Below are 16,956 nucleotides of genomic sequence, written 5' to 3' on the forward strand. Positions count from 1 at the left end.
CGCTGAGTAATAGGGGTTAACCTAGAGGTGTGGATGATCGCCGTGAGTCAATCAACTCACCTCGTCTTATCACAAGGTACATGTTTCAAGCGAGAAGCACATGCAGACGGCTAATATTAACCTACTAAGATCTGAAGGATTTCGGGTGACGGCAATTGTCATCGTATCCAATGCCCGAAATGAGCATAGGGGAATATAGCGACTTGGCCTTCGCTTACCTGGGTCGCCTTGCCGACCGTCAATTGCCGACGACCCATCTGGTCATAAATATACATGTGTTGGATAGCTTCAGCCCTATCGTCGGAAGGATTCCGAATGGTCACATGGACCCTTGGAGGCGTAGGACGGGGCTGTCGATCTGAGGATATTCCCGAGCACTTGCATGAACCCCTTGTTACTGTAGCGCATTATAAATGCCGGAGCCAAAGCAACTTGGCGGCGCAGCTCATCATGATTTTAATGTCTAGGCACTACCGAAATGTTCAGCTTCTTGGCCCCTCACACTAGTAGAGGGATTAATCTCATGTTACGAGGGTTGAACTCTAGTTACTGCTATCACGATAACCTGAACACCCCAAAGTCTCTGAGCTGTGTCTATTCGTCTTTAGCTTTGGGTTTTTATGAGCCAGCGACCTTAGGAACCCTTTTATGAATAAGACCTTTACCCAAGCAGGATTAGTTTGTCCATGTTTGTCCAGGTGATTGCCGTAGTTAACCTCTAGATTTCAAATTTGTCCCATTATATTAAGCCACGAATACCAGTATTCCAGAGATGTGCAACAGTGAACCTCTAATTACGACTACTGTATGTCTCCAGATATATGCCTCTAGGTAACCATGCCAACGGAATACTAAGGGGTTTTGTGAAGAGCTAGGCACTTAGAGTACGTAATTAAAGATAATTAATGAGCAAAGTCGGTTGTAGCACATTTGAGTCCTTTAAAGATAATCCTCTTATGATGTATAAGAGCGGTCTTGTTCTACGATAAGCCTTGCGATCATGAGCGATCTTAGAATAGTGTTCCATACTAAGAACATCACCGCCATTAAAGAGGATTTAAGCCATTTCTTAGGTTGGTGGAAAATATGCGCCTCGTGGCTTGGAGTCTAGAGCGTCCCGATTTATTTCAAGAAGGTTTGGATTACCTGCAACACTTATCAGAATGTCGAAGTCTGCTAATAGCCCTTTCATAATATGTCGCACTCCTTCACCTCCATAACCCAAAGCGTAAACCCATAGATGACCGACAAAGACAAATTTTGCGCCGAGAGCAAGTGCTTTGAAGACATCTACTCCGCCGGGAATACCAGAGTCAAACATCACCTGGGGAAATGATGAGCATGGATATCGAGCTTAGCTGTTCCGGTTGTATGAGGTAAGAGCTGATAAAGGATCGAAAAGAATATTCACATAGGTCTTATCCCCAACAGCACCCACAATCTTCTCAAGCGCATCTAAACTCACGATCGCCTCATCGACCTACCGCCCAGCTGTGGCAACAGTCAGCTCTGGAAGACGATAACCCTGTCCGGTAACACCAGGTCTCAAAACCAGCATAAGAGGTTTAATAGGTACCATAGCTCGATACTACGATACTGTCAACCCCCATCTCGACCGCCTTTCGCGCATTTGCCGCGCTCTGTGGCCCCTTGAGCATAAACGGTTTCCCTTCACTGATCTGACGCCAATTCTCCATCAACCAGGGTAGTCTGTCCTAAGAGAATAAGTGGCCGTGCCAAATATTACCATCAATCCACTGCGCACCAAAATTCTTGGGTTGTTTCTCGGCAAGGAGGCCAAGCCTATTGAGATGCTTCGTGAATTCCTCATTTACAAGTCCGAGATCGCCCACCCCGTGCCTCTTGTAGAATGCATAGTTTCTATCTGCCATGTCGTCGTGTCGCCATCCAAGCTGCCACGTAGAGGAACAACGCCGTGTAATTATCCGTTATTTGCGGCGCGCTTTAGCATATTGAGCGCAACGTTGTAATCGGGACTTTAGTAGAGCTGGTAAAACCGGACTCCATTGCCATCTCTGTTTATGCTCGCACCATTCGCATTGTTGGATAAGCCTGAGCTGACGAGTGCATCGTTTGCCTTAGCTACGGCCTCAATACTATAGCTCCCCGCGGAACTCAAGCAATACGACAAGTTGAGCTCCCCCGCAACGCCTACGGGGGATAACTCATCCGTTGTATGATAAGTTCAGTTGATTCCGACAGGAACAAGTCCAATGGGTGCTGACACTCGATGCCCGAAGATGGTAGTTACCGTGTCTTGGGACTGTGTGTCGACTAGCATCCACGGCACGATTTAGTGGGGATATAATGCTTCCTGCACTTTATGACACGTAATACATAAGTAGGTTGTGTGAGTATATAAATGGAAAATTATCTCTATAGATCGTTGTAACGATAGGCTGGAGACACTTCTCACTAGCCGCCTTCAGATAGGCGCTGCTTGGCTAGTGCCCGGAGCTTCTCAGGATCTATATAGACTCAACTCAGTTCATATAGGAAATAAATTTGAATGAGAATTCACTTACGATTGTTCAATAGAGGATGTTTGTCCTCATTGGGGGCCCAGAACAGCTCTCGCTGGTATAATCCCCATTGCGGAGTCGACCGTTACTTGAGGGTTGGATTCTTCGGATCACTCATGTTGATAACTCTTGACAATCCTTGTTGTCTTAATAGGTATGGTTGGAATAAAGATAAGTAAGCTTCTAGCCCTATCCAAACTAGATGGTACGTGCTAAGGATTATATATATATATCTTCATAGACTTTTATTGAGATAGGTGACATCGACATAATGACTAATGCCCACAAATACGGGCTACTTAGACCAAGTTTGCTTGGACTCTACTGACAATCAACGGTACGGGAAGGCGAAAATCCAACCTCTGTTCATATTAAACGAATGGTTGCACACGGTATTTTTGACTAGACTCCAAGATGATGGTTTTAATGGCTCCCGTAGATAAATGAATAATGCATTGAATGCCTAGCCTGTGGTCGAGCTTTTGGTTGAGCTAAGGCCACGGGACCCAGACGAGATGCAAAGTCTAATTAATAAAATTCATGAGAAGTATCTTATTATTAGCTAACAGTGATTCCTTAGGAGCCTGATAACTTCTTTAATATCATAATCTAACATATAAATCTTCATATGTACATATTGATTCATGGAAAGTCAGAATGGCCGAAGTTCATTTAGAGGCCCCAAACTCCCACTGAGATCTATGGTAGATTTAGCGGGAGCCCATCGGCGGACCAATTGATGCACTATGCCTAGATGAGAGAAATCTACTTATTGGGCCCTCTTGGCCCTTGATCCGGATCTAGTCTTTGGTAGCGATGAAAGGGTTCTTGTTTTTTAGCGCTGAATGAGAGATAGGTTAGCCATAGCTATAAGGAGTACTCGGGAGTAGTATCCGACGAGAGATGTGAGATTTATTGCTGTCCTTGAACTCTTTTGTGCGGATGCTAAGACTTCCGTATAACAGTCAGTGAACATGCAGTCGAATAATTCTTACTCCAGTCTAGCCATTGAAGGGACTAGACCAGACAGCGACACCGATTTCTTCAGGCAGCCTAACATCACTTTTCAGTTTATGCGTCTCAATGCTACCTTTGTTAAACGCATTGCCGAGAGCAAAAACGGTATTACATCAACATCCCAAGTGACCGGTCTCGGGCGGGCAGCTTGGCGCGGAACTACCGAATGGGAGAATCCAGTATGGGGTTGGATGCTACCAAACTTCGTCGACCGCGCAATCCAGCTCTTTCTCCCAGATGGCACGTTTTATGCCGAGGTGTGTTTCGGAGGCCCATTTGGTACACGAGAGCCACAAGCAAGGTTGTCTGTCAAACCTAGCAAAGACATCCCTGAGGCATCTGACAGTGGTCAACTCGATGCACTTACCCGCAAGCTTGCCGACCCACGTTACTTCGAAGGCTTTTGGTACATGATAGCTACAGCATGTAAGACATCATTGGCAACCCCTAGTTCCACTGTCCAATACTTAAGTTCGAATGTTGGTATGCCCTTGGCTCTTGTCAGTATGGGATGGTCTCTCGAGCTTGGGACACCTCCTATGAGCCACAGCACAAACACCGAACTGAGCGACTCCCTTGGCAACCCAATAAGTCCGCCCGCATGCGAGAACCAAAAGCAAACCGATCAGTTAAAGGTCTGTATTGGTAGCAGCAACCTTTCAGATAATGGACTTGTCGGCTATTTTGATACGTCCACTCCAACTTTTGGCGAGCTCAACTTCGACTATATCAGAACCTTCTTTGCACCAAAAGACCAGGATATGGTCCCGCTAAAGGTTTTGAATGCAGATGAGTACCCTCACTTCACGCCTTTTCGGGGTTCAGCTAGCGGACATCCCTACGATCCTAATCATCCAAGCCAGGCGGAAGACTTCGATGACCGACGCAACGCGCATATGACCGTCTTCGGTGCAATCGCTGACCCTTTCATGCCCATCCGAGCCTACTCAACTTTTCTGCGACCTGTAGAGCTATTACTTCCAGAATGGACATGGCAAAATGCACTAAGCAGGATGGCTGCTTCCCTTCATATGGGCCCTTTGTTGATACCATCCAGTGATGTCCCGGCCAATGACGAGAACCCGAAGCTAGCGACGGAAGACCCAGGCAACATCAATGGGCAGGGCTTAATAGTTCCCCGACTTCCTGACTACGGCGAATGGACTTGGCTGCAGCCATATGTTTCCGAAGGGAGAGAAGATACCCTAGCTTCTAATCCGCTTGGAACAGAGAGCCGGGATGATTTGATAAAGCCCGGGCTTCCAAACGCACCATACACGGCGATTGAAGGCTATTTGCAGCTCAGGAATTCCGCTGCGACGTGTCAGAACACTGCCAAGAATGACAAAAGTCCGTCATGACGGAGTCATTGATTGAGTCATAGGCCGATCATTCACACAGAGATCGCTATAAACGCTCAGGCCCATTCGGCCTCGGGGGCAACTGGGGGGTTTTCGGGGGGCTTTTCAATGGCGTTCACATACACCCCGGCAGCGCATTTGCGTCTTTGAGCACGCGGGTGAGTCCTGTAAGCCACGCCTGGCGTTCAAGATCAGCAACGCAGATAAGAGCAGCGAATTGTACTTACTCGCGTACTCAATCTCATCTGATCTGTCACCCCTTCTGACTGCCAAGACACGGGCACTGCTTGTCCGTAAATAGTTGCTCGTAGCGTGGTGCTAGCTTCCGCTCGAACCCCAATAATCGCGCCTTGGTCACTTTCGCCCGAGTTAGTTTCCGTATAGGGGACTAGTCGTAGATTAGCATACTGTATAGTAGAGTTACATGTAGTAGCTGAGCCAAACTGGCCTGATTATTGACAGGGCCTGTGCGGCGTACCGATTCATTGGGAGGGCATGCTTACCCAGTTATTCGGAATCATGTCTCGCAGCTGCTTGCATTTGGATGCATGAACCTTTCAGCTCAAATGTGTGTTTCTTCTGCTGCTCGGTAACCGAACGTATTGCGTGCATACAGCACGTGGCAGCCAACATGAGACTAAACGCGGGGTGTGCCGTGTCAGCGCGCCAAACTGGGTTGAAACTGGGGACGGGGTTCTTGGGACAGAGGCTTGGAAGTCCAATCCAGGGTGAGCTGAAAGTCAGCCTCCGCTCGCTTCCGCAGTGCTGGATAAACAGCCAACTTCAACTCTCGCGATGGCCTACTGATTCCAGTCATAAGAGAACATCACGGGAGCAATGGAAGATGATATTCATTGATTGTTGTTCCTTGTGACTATTAGACTCAATTTTTGGGGCGCATAGCGTCAGATAAATGCAAATGTTCTGGCAGAGCGTCCAGCAGACATCTCTGTTCCCTCGGAGAGTGGTTGTAGTGTATGTACCAAGCAGTCCACTTAACCGTCATCAGCTTGGTTTCTTTTTCTTTGCCTTTTCCGTTCTTTACTAGTACCTACTGCTTACTTACTTACACGCCAAGCACACCTTGGTAGTGCGGCCGACCTATCCAGGTACCGAACTAGGTACCTCCTTCGTATGTAATCGCGCTACACTCGTCTCGTATGGCAAGCTACCAGACGGAGAGCGTGTTGCGTCGTGGCACTATGACGAGGTTTGTCGCGCGAGATGAGATTTTGGCATGCCTGCCGAGTCTACTATTGGGAGATGTTGGAGATGAGAACCGAGTAGATGGCGCCAGCGCGGGTTCCTCTAATCACTCACCATGTGCGTACACGTACGGAGTATGATGCAATTTGTTCTATTTTTGCGGAAATGACCCCTGGTTGATGCAGCGCTCTCGGCTCGCACTCAGCCTTTGACACTGTGTAATATGCCTGTTTCACCCGGTTGCGGAATGCTGACTATAAATAAATAAGGCTAAGGCCCGCCTCTACACGGTCGATCAAAGATCTCAAGCGTAATCTTGCAATGAAGGTCCCATCTCTTCTTACAATAGCGATAGCTGTCGCATGGGGAGTCGAATCGACAGGTCCTCGCGTGGTTGACGACAAGCATGGGGTTACATACAATGGTGTCGATCGGGATGGCGTTGAAGTTTTTCTAGGCATTCGCTTCGGAATGGACACGGGGGGCGAGAACCGCTTCAAGCCCCCGAAGTCTCACACGTATGCGCCGGGTACCGTCGTAGATGCGACATCGTATGGCCCGGCTTGTCCTCAGCCGGTAGAAGCAGCCTCCCCGCCGTTCTCGTATACGGATGTCTCGGAGGTCTCCGAAGACTGCTTGAACCTCATCATTGGGCGCCCCGAAGGAACCACCAAAGACAGCCATCTTCCTGTCATGGTATGGATCCACGGCGGTTCATTTTGGAGCGGCCAGAACAGAGAGGCCTCCAATTCGCCCGATGGTATCGTGAGCCAATCTGTCGCAAATGGCCTACCCGTGATTGTAGTCGCAATTAACTATCGCCTCGGCTTCTTCGGATTCGCACAGTCCGCTGCCCTCGAGGCCGAAGGCTCCGAGAATGCCGGCCTCAGGGATCAGCGCTTAGCTCTAGAATGGGTGCGCGATCACATCGATCAATTCGGCGGCAACCCAGAAAAAGTCACTATATTTGGACAATCTTCTGGTGGCCTAGCTGTTGGTATGCAAATAATGGCATACGGAGGTAGTAAACCTCTGCCGTTCCAGCAAGGGATTTGCGAAAGCCAGAATAACGAGCCTGGTATTACGGGGAATTTCACGATTGATGGCATGCAGCTGATGGTTGATCAAGTTGGTTGCAATTCGAGTGATTTGCACTCAGCGGAGACCGTAGAGTGCCTACGCGACTTCGACATGGAGACTCTTCTCAACGCATCCATCGCGACATATGTTGCCGACATCGCTCACAATATCGGTGACATTTGGCTCCCGGTCGTCGATGGTGATTTTTTGCCGGCAGCACCCTCACAACTCATCAAAGAGGGGAGGTTTGGCAAGGTCACTACTATGATCGGATGGTGCGAAAATGACCTTACCGCATTTACCGATACTAGCATCGAGACAGACGAGCAGGCGCACGACTTTATACAGACATACGTACCCACGATGACTGCTGCCAACGTCGATAAGTTACTTTCTATGTATCCTACCGCTGAATTCGAAGCCGACGAGACTGCCAATCTATCGAGCCAGTTCTATCGCACAGCGCAGGCTTTCCGCGATATACTGATGGTATGCCAGCCCATCTTCTACGCAGAAAGCCTCGCGAAACACGGAAACGACGTCTACCTATACGACTGGAACCAAACGATCAGCGATCAAATAATCGAAGGGTTGACAGGAGAAACTGGCTATGGCGTAATCCACACCTCGGATCTTGAGTACGTTTTCGGCAACCTCTCGGTGTACGACAATGGTGATTATCCTTTCCAACCTACTGCCGAAGACTACGCTCTGGCGGGTCGGGGCTCGAGGTCTTGGTCGACATTCGCGACTACCGGAAAGCCAAGCTTGCAGTGTCATGATACATTCAAAGGGTTCACGACAGCCTTTTCTAAAGAGGACGAGATCGAGATCTTCATAGCCGGAGGGCCACATGAGGGGCTATCCGCTATCGACGGTCCCAATGCCAAGAACGTGATGAAGATGCAGAAATTGAGGGAGAGGTGCGCTTTCATCAACTCGGACGAGATCATCGAACAGCTCCGATACTAGCTTCAGTACATGAACGAGAGGCTTCTTGGAGGACTTTCTGCCAAGTAGCCCCGAGTATATATGAATTCTCAGGTACTAGGGTCATTATAACGGCATACCATCTCTGCACGAATGCGTTGCTGTCTAGGGGCAGCGAAAACCCCAGTTTCCTAAGGGTATTTATTTCATGGTTCATACGGTATTGTTCAACCTATGCTGTATCAATATATTGGATATCCGATAGCAATAACATTCCTTCAAATAACAAACCCGAAAAATTCAATCCCTTGTGCTCGCGCGGAGAAGACTAGTTCTGTGTGACTCGGGCTAATAGAAACCTAGTCTTCAATACCGCCACACACTCGCTGGCCTGTCAACTTCAATAGAAGTAAATATGTATTCGTTTTTCGGGTTATCTAGCAGCCACAGGTCATCGCTTATAGATCGGATTAGATCAATGCTGGTCTGAGACTCCCATCCATCGTCCATTGGAGCTAGCTGTGGGCTGAGGTAGGTACATGGTGGAGCCACACAATAAAACCCTGAGGGGATCTAGTCGATACTAACAATTTAACCTGATAAATGCTAACGAATAGTTCATTGTATTCAGTCTAGGAAATAAAGCCATGCATATTTGCGGTGGATTTCTGGGGGATGATATTGGCTAAGATGGACGTAATGTTGAGATCTTTTGCATTGTGGGGGTCTCTTAGGCGGCGGGCTTAGGACGCGCATAGCACCGGCTTACAGGCTTGAGCCACCATTATCAGCCACTAAACCATCCCGCGATCGGGACTACAGTCAGCGGGCTACAGGTGTTAAAGGGAATTCAACCCCGACCCCGCGTCGGGTGCTGACGAGCACTTCAACACGTCAAGATACCTAATTTATACACACAGAGGCAGGATCTCATCTTGGCTCACTGAAAATGAGTTCACAACTTCAGAAAAGCAAATTGGCCTTCATTGGCGGCGGCAACAGTGAGTAGCTTGCGTCGGGAATTGCAACCTCCTCACCAACTGTGCCATGGCATCTTTCCCCCGGAATAGCAATCACTAACTCCGGGGACTCGACAGTGGCCGGCGCCATCATCGGCGGGCTTGCGGCGAAAGGCATCGACAAGCAGAACATCTATGTATCGGAGCCATGGGAGGTCAACCGCAAGAAGATGGCCGACACCGGGGTGCGCACCACCGAGTCCAACGTTGAGGCGTCGCAAGACGCAGACCTCCTCGTCCTCGCCGTCAAGCCACAGATCACCAAGGGCGTGTGCAAAGAGCTTGCCGGCGCGTGGGCCCAGCGCTCGACTACGCCCTTGGTCATCTGTATTGCTGCCGGTATCACACTGGCCAGCCTGAGGGAGTGGTTGAAGCTCGCTGACGGACGTGTGCCGCATATCATCCGTGTCATGCCGAACACGCCAGCTTTAGTGGGAGAGGGCGCCTCGGGTCTATACGCCGACGCCAGCGTGACTTCGTCCGAGAAGGAGTTAGCCGAGGCACTTCTCTCCAGCGTCAGTAGAGCAGCTGAGTGGGTAGACCGTGAAGAGCTCATAGATGTGGTTACAGGGGTGTCTGGTAAATTACCCAATCTCAACTCTTTGTACTGGAACCTGAACTGACAGTCGTCTTCTAGGATCTGGTCCTGCATACTTCTTCGCTATGGTTGAGCACCTGATAGAGAGCGGAACGAAGCTGGGCCTCACCAAAGAGCAAGCCACCCGCCTAGCAAAGCAGACATGCATGGGCGCCGGGAAAATGCTCATCGAGTCGACCGACGAGCCGTCTCAGCTGCGAAAGAACGTGACAAGCCCCAATGGCACCACCGCAGCCGCCCTCGAAAGCTTCGAGGCATCCGGATTCAAGGATGTTGTAGACAAGGCGGTCAGGGCGTCGACGGATCGAGCTAAAGAGCTTGGAGAGTCTCTGGGCAAGTCATAATCATAATTACTAATTAGTCTTCATTCAGCTTACGAAAGGTTAATAAAGTGTGAATCACCATGTGCAACAAACAACAGCTATGAGGTTAGGTTAAATTTGCTAGAGTGGTGAAAACATCGCATGTTTTGTCTGGGGTCACCCTATATAAGTAATAGTGAGAGGATTCGCGCACTCGAACGAGAAAGTGTCAGTACCAGTGAGGCACATGATCCTCCCTCTATCCACCATCGCCATCGCTATATCGACTGAGCGCCTAGACGTACATAACCCGAAGTGCATTCCCGTATCGCCCACCCTCATGTCAACCACCGTCCCATCACCCATTCACGCACCTAATCTTCTTGGGCGATACCCGTCTGGTCCTTGCCATTCATTTTGTCGTACAGGGGTGGGGAGGGCCGTCCTTCCAACTCTTCAAAATGGACCTGGCCTGAGTCCTTCTTCGACTGCTCGGTACTGGCGTGAAGTCTCTCGCTGCGTCGTGTAGGATCACGCGTTCTCGGCTTTGGCGGTGCGAAAACCTCGACTGGGGGCTTGCGACGCGGCTTCGATTCGGAGGAGGCGGCTGGTGTCTTCTTCGCTGTACGACTTGGGTTAACCGCGCTGCTCAAATAGGGCTTATATGTGTAATGGTGGTTGGATGATGAGAAGGAAGGCACCCGAGATGCTTACATTTGATGCCATCTGTTCCTTGCGCCTCAGTGTCCTTATCAGGGTCATATTCGTTCTTCTTAGACCGGAGTTTTCTCAGTCTAGCATCTTCCATTTTCTTGATGTGAAGGAGCTTCAGTCTGTCCCTTTCGACGTCCTGGCCAGGATAGGGGCGTCTGGTCTCTAAGGTTGGAAGGGGGGTTCGTTTTTTGGCAGGAGGCCCATCTCCATCTCCGCCATCGTCGGGAGCTGGTCTCTTGCCCGGCCGTGGTTCTTGCTCTTTCACGGCATGCTCAGTGTCACTAGCTACGTGATGTCTCTCCGGATTCTTTGATGAAGAGGATCTTGTAATTCTCGCCATGGTGTTCTGAGAGGTGACTATGATGTTAAGTAAGATACTCCGTGTAAGCGACCGCCGGGATTAGCAGGGGGAAACTTGATAAGTATAATGAAAAGTCGAATATTCGTGTACAGTTTTGTGTAGAACGGAGCCTATACATTACGTGGGTTATTCATGCTCGTTCGTCGTTTGCTGGAGTATTGATGATTTCGAGGAGGGGCTGTGCACTATTCAGTACTCATTTCACGTACCATCACAGTATCGCAAGTGACAAACAGATACGTTTGATGCAACCACGAGATCCGTTTACAGTCCACCGGCCCCGACGATCGTATGGGCGTGCCTACCTTTATGTTCCCGCCTTTAACGCGTAACATATTTCGACAAGTTTATATAAAGTTATTCGACATGAAACATACTTCACACAGCCCAGTGCACACCCTAAGATGAAGTTAATCCTCTATTGTCAAGCGTACAATGCAGTATCTCGCAACGCTGAGGTTCTTTTTGCCACACTGATAACCCAATTATCATGCAGTAATAACCTCTCCGGTAGGCAGGGAAAGTCAAGGTGTTTGGGAAAGATACCTAGGTACTTTATGTCAATTCATTTCTCGCCACTGCCCGCTCGCATGTGACAAGGGCAGTTAGAGCATGCGCTGTCATCTATATCAAGATCGTTATGTTCATAATATAAAGGTGCTTAGGATGGTGACTACTAATGTTCACTATTAAGAGATGAAAAAGTTTGCGAATGATGGGGAGATATCGCGGGGAAAGGGGCAGGGGCAAGTCACTGTACAAACTAATACTGAGGTCGATGTAATAAGCAAGCACATATAACCAATTATTGGTGCTCATGGGATACTCATTTAGTCTGCTCAGAGCCATTTCTTTCTCAGGATTGGCATCCACGTCAGATCGAAGGTCATATATCGAGGGCAGTCAACCTGACTGACTATCGTCAATAATCACCCTCCACACCAATGGCCAGTGTGGCTCCAGTACAAACAAATCCTACTAAAACCCCGAGCAAGCGCAACACCTTTATCATCGTAGAACGGTCCTAGACTAAAAACATATGTTACATAGAATGATTAAGGGATGCTTTTAACATACCTTTCGAGTAGAGTTCCGCCCCGGAAGGCTCCTTATCCCGTAACTTTGTGTAGGCCTGCCTGCATGATTACATAAACATAATCGTGTGTATCCCCAATGCATACAATTCCGACGGTCCTCCGAACTTAACGGCGGCTATGTCCGAAGTTGTTACTCGCCAAGGGAAATAGTCATACTTAGGCCCTAGTATTACGCCTTTGTGATGTGCAAATAGTGAATTCATAAAGACTCGATTTATGGCCCAAGGAGGCAGCTCGTCGCCTCGGTTAAGCCGGTCCGTATCTCGTAGTTTGAAGAGTCAATGGCGACAGTCTTACTTAGTACCGACACCGGCGGACCCCTCGGGCTCTGTGCCGGGCGAAAATACACTTCGCGCCGATCCATAATTCTTCCTTAGCCGCGATGACGATGGCGACAGTGCGATAGTCCTTCACCTTCTTTCTCTCACGACCGTCGTTGTCATTTTCATGTTCTGTAAACCTCGATAGATATTATTCACCATGTCCACGGTGATGAATTCCGCCCGTTGGTTCTATCAGGAATTTGGTCTTGCCTCGGTCCACGCGACCGGTAGAAATGCTTACTTCATCATCTTAGCAAGGACCTGTCGCATGTTTGCCTATGGCACCAACTCTTTAATACTAGGTATGAAAGCCAAGCCTTCAGCCAAGTCATTCCTACTTAGTGTAAAGATATCAATGTTAATGCATCACTTGTAGCCATCTTCTTTTCTGCCCTTGGCGTTTCCGACAACCAGATCGGTCTTTTCATGACCCTGACCCTCGTCGGAGATGTCTTCCTCGGAACATTGCTGTCACTTGTGGCTGATCGCATTGGGAGACGACGAGTACTGCTGGGCGGGTCGGTCCTCATGATCACGAGCGGCGTGGTATTCGCCGTCTTCGAGAACTTCTGGATTTTACTCCTTGGTGCGATCGTCGGCGTTATCAGCATCACAGGTGGAGATTTCGGACCATTCCGAAGCATAGAAGAGTACGTATCGCCGAATTATTAGGGAAGTCTAAACAAAACTCTAATAGACTACTAGGTCCATCATATCGCAACTTACAACCTCGTCGACGAGGTCTGACGTGCTTGCATGGCACGTCTCAACGCCGTTGATAGGATCGTCACTTGGCAGTGAGGTCTCGGGGCGCATCCTCCACTGGCTTCAGGGCAAGGATGGGTGGTCGGATGTCGACTCGTATCATGCTCTCTTCTGGATCTACGCAGGGATGGGCTTCGTCAACCTCGCCCTCGTTTCCCTACTAACTGAGGCATGCGAGCTACAGCAGGCAGGCAGCGATTACACTCAAATTCCGCAGGGCGAGTTTGAGATTCAAGAGCCACATGGCAGTTCGGATGCTCCGTCCCTGGAACCGATCGATGTTCCGACCGAGAAGTCGAACCGAATCACCAAGGCCTGGAATTGGTTTTCTACGCAGCTGGGACAGATCTCGCGCCCAACGAGATCGACCATGTATAAATTATGGTTTCTTCTCGCCGTCGACTCACTTGCCGACGGTATGGTGCCATACTCACTGACGAACTACTTTTTGGACACCAAGTTTCACCCACTCAAGTCTACGCTCGGCGACGTGACGTCGGCTAGTTATTTCCTCGGCGCGCTCGGCGCGACACTCGCCGGACCCTTGGCCAAGAACATCGGCCTTGTAAACACGATGGTCTTCACCCACATTCCTTCTTCAGTTGCCGTTCTTGTCTTCCCGTTCCCGCCCTATTTCTGGATGGCCGCTGCCCTCCTGCTTATCAGAGCAGCACTAAATAGTATGGATCAGGCGCCGCGCACCGCGCTGATCGCTGCAGTAGTGAAGCCCGAAGAGCGGACGGCAGTTATGGGGATAACCAGCACAATACGAACATTGGCCGCAATGGCTGGTCCGTCGATCACTGGGGTTCTGGCTTCAAATGAGCACTTCTGGGTCGCTTTTGTTGCTGCTGGTGTTTGCCGTTTGGCGTATGACTTTGGTCTATACGGGCTTTTCATAAATCTGAAAGTCGACGGCAGGTAATATCAGTCAATGGCTTAGAAGGAAACATAAAGTTGGGGCAGACATCATCCTCTGTCGACTCTGTTACTAATAGTCCGGAAACGTACTAAAGAGGGTTACCAACAGCGGCCCACAACTCCCATGACGGCGTCGTGTTTGGCTTTAGCCTAGCAAGGTGCCGCCCACGCGCCTAACGACTAATGATATAAAAATAACTTTTGGGTAAAACCTAGGTAGTAGGCTCGCGGCCCTTGATATGAGTCATATACCTGATATACTAGAATAAGATCTGGATATAGATTCATTGCTCATGACCTGTCATTCTACTTTATCCCAGTGCGTCTAGCCCATCTCTATGAGATATGGAACAAACTCTATTGCCTGTCTTAAGGTTAGTATCTCTCACCTTGAAAAGCGTGAATTTAAGTTGGATATAGGAAGTGAAATCTGGATGAGATGCGTCAGTAATAATCACGTCTCTGCCATCTCCATTAGCTTCCATAAGGGTTATTAGATGTATTTTCATCAATTACTATCATGAATTATCTCCTTGAGCATAATTCCCTTTTCATCACTCTGCTTCTTTGTCGTATTAGGTGCTCTTTTGCTAGCATTAAACTTAGGCAATTAGGGAGCATGAAAAGCTCACTGTACGTTTTTCCCAGCACCAAATTTTAACTCACACGGGAGCATTGCGTCATCTGCGCCATGGCCATCTTATACCCACGCATGGGCCGCATCGTATCCTGTCATCGCATGCCACTTGCCGGCGGCATGATCTCAGAAGACCGTGGCTACGATACTTAGGATAACTCTCTCGCATCAATCTTTTTAGTTATTTCTCGTTGTCAACATCGTCTTCACGGTCGTCTTTTGCAACGCCCAAAACGACGAATCGGTAGGCATTTCGAAAGAGACAGTATAACCAGTACAGATTCAAGGCCTGTAGTGACGCCAACAGCGCAAACGTGATGACGTTTGATATGCCAGATTTATACTGCTCCGCTTCCCAATCCAGAACATATGGGCCGATGGTGCGGAACTCGGTAAGGATTGAGTACAGGATCTTCAGGTTGATGTAATGGCGTAAGTAGATCCAGAAAATGATGCAGAGGGTAAAATAAGGACCTTGCAATGGGCTGTCGATATAGTTGAGAGCTTTGGAAGTCTAGTTAGAGATCAGGTTAGCTAAACGAGGCTCCCCGATCCGCCATGAGCGCCGAGATAGGATGGGAAGAGCAAGTCTCACAGCCAAGAAGAAGTCACTAATATCGTGTGTCACGTAGACCAACACACCCATCATAGTGAAGTGAAAACGGTAGCTGAGCGCGATCAGCGACACAGTGACAATGTGATGAACCACAAGCTCTCTGAAGTCCCTGCGTCTCGTCTCGAGCCCAAGAATCATGACCATCGCCTGCTGGACCCAGAACGCAGCTTGGAAGAGATAGTAAAACTTCGTTACTGCAAGGTGTGTCTTGTGTGGGTAGGCAGCGTACATGCCGGCCGTCGAGAAATACCACGTTGGCGAGTGATACATCACATAAAGGCCGAGAGGACCAACGATTCCAGTGTACAGCGCGACAAATGCTTGCTCGTTGAAGCGTGCTATCTTGCTGCGGGATGTGATGCCAAGGTAAACTGCTAGAGAGCGCAGAATCTTCTGCGTGATAAATTCTCGCGCGAAGAACAGGACAAGGGCGTAGAACCCTACGAAGGCAATGTCGCGAGGTCCTTTGCCATACTCTGGCGCCGCGAAGGCATCAGTAGTGTTTAGAGTCTTGTAAGAGAGAAATATCAAAGGGTATGCAATGTTGGTCTCGGTAGGGCTGAGGAGGTAGAGGAATGATAGTGCAGTAGTCAGGAAAAGAGGGATTTGCCATCTCAGAGCCTCCTTCGCTTGAGCCTGCTTTCGTGCCTTTTGCTTCCGAGTCAAACGACCCAAGTGCGTATTCTTCGTAGTGTTTCGAGACATCTCATTTCCGTCTCGTGATCCCTCGGGACCGCGTAAACGTAGGCTTTGACTATCCATGGCTGAGTGCAGCTCATTCATTGGATGGTCGATGATTGCCACGAGGCTGTAAGGCAATAAGGAAGCCCTTCTCTGTATGTATGTTCAGCTTTGTTCGAAAGAGGAACTCTTGTACAACAAGAGCAAGGATAGTCTTAAGCTTACCTTATACTATGTCCCTAACAATGGTCTGATGAGTCTTGATCAGTTTCCACATATAGAGAAAACGCAATGAACTGTGTGAATATGGGTTGAAATCCTCAGATGTGAGTAAAGGCTTTGCCCGGGCTGTTTAGATTCGGTGTTGAAACATTAGGCAAGAACCATGAAGGCAGCAGCTCAAAGATACAGAATAGAAAGTACAATCAATAGTACATGGAAAGTACAAAGAAGTAAACGAAGTGTGTAGGAGACGGTCACTGTGATTTTCAGTGATCGGAGGCCATGCCGGAGACCGTCACACCAAGGGGCAATAGTCGGCGAACTTTAAGGACAGTCACAGTGGGTGTCATCTATTGTACCCCCAGTAAGCTAATATATATACAGAGATACCTTATGGTCTTATAGCCTCCTAAGGCTGTGAGACCTAATTCGAATTTAGTGACTGTCACAGTGGCCGTCTCCGCTGAACTCCCGGGTTGCGCAAGGATGTTCTCTTTAGTGAATGTTGACTCGGGCCGGTCTCACCGGGTTACCGCGGCGCCCCCGGCACGGAGCCCGCGGAC

General features: G+C 49.0%; 6 protein-coding genes across 6 annotated transcripts; 4 read left to right on the forward strand and 2 right to left on the reverse strand.

Moving 5' to 3' along the window:
* Nucleotides 1-1,069: 1,069 nt before the first annotated feature.
* F5B22DRAFT_632748 (FMN-dependent dehydrogenase) lies at nucleotides 1,070-2,813 on the reverse strand (the record flags this gene model as incomplete). Its single annotated transcript, XM_047976734.1, has 8 exons — nucleotides 1,070-1,324; nucleotides 1,412-1,480; nucleotides 1,590-1,710; nucleotides 1,759-1,913; nucleotides 2,024-2,185; nucleotides 2,222-2,295; nucleotides 2,547-2,598; nucleotides 2,787-2,813. 8 exons carry the CDS (start codon nucleotides 2,811-2,813, stop codon nucleotides 1,070-1,072), a joined length of 915 nt encoding a protein of 304 aa, XP_047835557.1.
* Nucleotides 2,814-3,094: 281 nt separating this feature from the next.
* On the forward strand, nucleotides 3,095-5,492 carry F5B22DRAFT_584769 (uncharacterized protein). Its single transcript, XM_047973453.1, has 3 exons — nucleotides 3,095-5,086; nucleotides 5,149-5,309; nucleotides 5,425-5,492. The coding sequence occupies exon 1, from the start codon at nucleotides 3,518-3,520 to the stop codon at nucleotides 4,919-4,921; it is 1,404 nt and encodes a 467-aa protein (XP_047835558.1). The 5' UTR covers nucleotides 3,095-3,517; the 3' UTR covers nucleotides 4,922-5,086; nucleotides 5,149-5,309; nucleotides 5,425-5,492.
* Nucleotides 5,493-6,357: 865 nt separating this feature from the next.
* On the forward strand, nucleotides 6,358-8,835 carry F5B22DRAFT_146845 (putative lipase). The gene has a single exon (XM_047969097.1). It carries the CDS (start codon nucleotides 6,449-6,451, stop codon nucleotides 8,177-8,179), a length of 1,731 nt encoding a protein of 576 aa, XP_047835559.1. The 5' UTR covers nucleotides 6,358-6,448; the 3' UTR covers nucleotides 8,180-8,835.
* Nucleotide 8,836: 1 nt separating this feature from the next.
* On the forward strand, nucleotides 8,837-10,201 carry F5B22DRAFT_146826 (pyrroline-5-carboxylate reductase). Its single transcript, XM_047969096.1, has 3 exons — nucleotides 8,837-9,138; nucleotides 9,235-9,735; nucleotides 9,794-10,201. Exons 1-3 carry the CDS (start codon nucleotides 9,087-9,089, stop codon nucleotides 10,096-10,098), a joined length of 858 nt encoding a protein of 285 aa, XP_047835560.1. The 5' UTR covers nucleotides 8,837-9,086; the 3' UTR covers nucleotides 10,099-10,201.
* Nucleotides 10,202-12,356: 2,155 nt separating this feature from the next.
* F5B22DRAFT_146961 (major facilitator superfamily domain-containing protein) lies at nucleotides 12,357-14,395 on the forward strand. The gene is made up of 3 exons (XM_047969098.1): nucleotides 12,357-12,853; nucleotides 12,928-13,201; nucleotides 13,257-14,395. Exons 1-3 carry the CDS (start codon nucleotides 12,709-12,711, stop codon nucleotides 14,239-14,241), a joined length of 1,404 nt encoding a protein of 467 aa, XP_047835561.1. The 5' UTR covers nucleotides 12,357-12,708; the 3' UTR covers nucleotides 14,242-14,395.
* A 505-nt stretch (nucleotides 14,396-14,900) lies between these two features.
* On the reverse strand, nucleotides 14,901-16,612 carry F5B22DRAFT_146994 (TLC domain-containing protein). The gene is made up of 3 exons (XM_047969100.1): nucleotides 16,397-16,612; nucleotides 15,470-16,324; nucleotides 14,901-15,388 (listed from the first exon to the last, which is right to left on the reverse strand). Exons 2-3 carry the CDS (start codon nucleotides 16,271-16,273, stop codon nucleotides 15,056-15,058), a joined length of 1,137 nt encoding a protein of 378 aa, XP_047835562.1. The 5' UTR covers nucleotides 16,274-16,324; nucleotides 16,397-16,612; the 3' UTR covers nucleotides 14,901-15,055.
* Between the last annotated feature and the right edge of the window lie 344 nt (nucleotides 16,613-16,956).

The sequence above is a fragment of the Xylaria bambusicola genome, assembly GCF_022495145.1.
Source record: "Xylaria bambusicola strain CBS 139988 unplaced genomic scaffold F5B22scaffold_2, whole genome shotgun sequence".
Lineage (NCBI taxonomy): Eukaryota > Fungi > Ascomycota > Sordariomycetes > Xylariales > Xylariaceae > Xylaria > Xylaria bambusicola.

Excerpts from the sequence above, each read along its gene's own strand:
- F5B22DRAFT_584769 (XM_047973453.1), top strand. The coding sequence starts at position 3,518 with ATGCAGTCGAATAATTCTTACTCCAGTCTAGCCATTGAAGGGACTAGA.
- F5B22DRAFT_146845 (XM_047969097.1), top strand. The coding sequence starts at position 6,449 with ATGAAGGTCCCATCTCTTCTTACAATAGCGATAGCTGTCGCATGGGGA.
- F5B22DRAFT_146826 (XM_047969096.1), top strand. The coding sequence starts at position 9,087 with ATGAGTTCACAACTTCAGAAAAGCAAATTGGCCTTCATTGGCGGCGGC. Across the intron at positions 9,139-9,234 it reads CTTCATTGGCGGCGGCAACA|TGGCCGGCGCCATCATCGGC; the intron begins GTGAGTAGCTTG and ends GGGACTCGACAG. Across the intron at positions 9,736-9,793 it reads TGTGGTTACAGGGGTGTCTG|GATCTGGTCCTGCATACTTC; the intron begins GTAAATTACCCA and ends GTCGTCTTCTAG.
- F5B22DRAFT_146961 (XM_047969098.1), top strand. The coding sequence starts at position 12,709 with ATGTCCACGGTGATGAATTCCGCCCGTTGGTTCTATCAGGAATTTGGT. Across the intron at positions 12,854-12,927 it reads CACCAACTCTTTAATACTAG|CCATCTTCTTTTCTGCCCTT; the intron begins GTATGAAAGCCA and ends CATCACTTGTAG. Across the intron at positions 13,202-13,256 it reads CCATTCCGAAGCATAGAAGA|GTCCATCATATCGCAACTTA; the intron begins GTACGTATCGCC and ends ATAGACTACTAG.
- F5B22DRAFT_146994 (XM_047969100.1), bottom strand. The coding sequence starts at position 16,273 with ATGAATGAGCTGCACTCAGCCATGGATAGTCAAAGCCTACGTTTACGC. Across the intron at positions 15,389-15,469 it reads TTAGTGACTTCTTCTTGGCT|ACTTCCAAAGCTCTCAACTA; the intron begins GTGAGACTTGCT and ends ATCTCTAACTAG.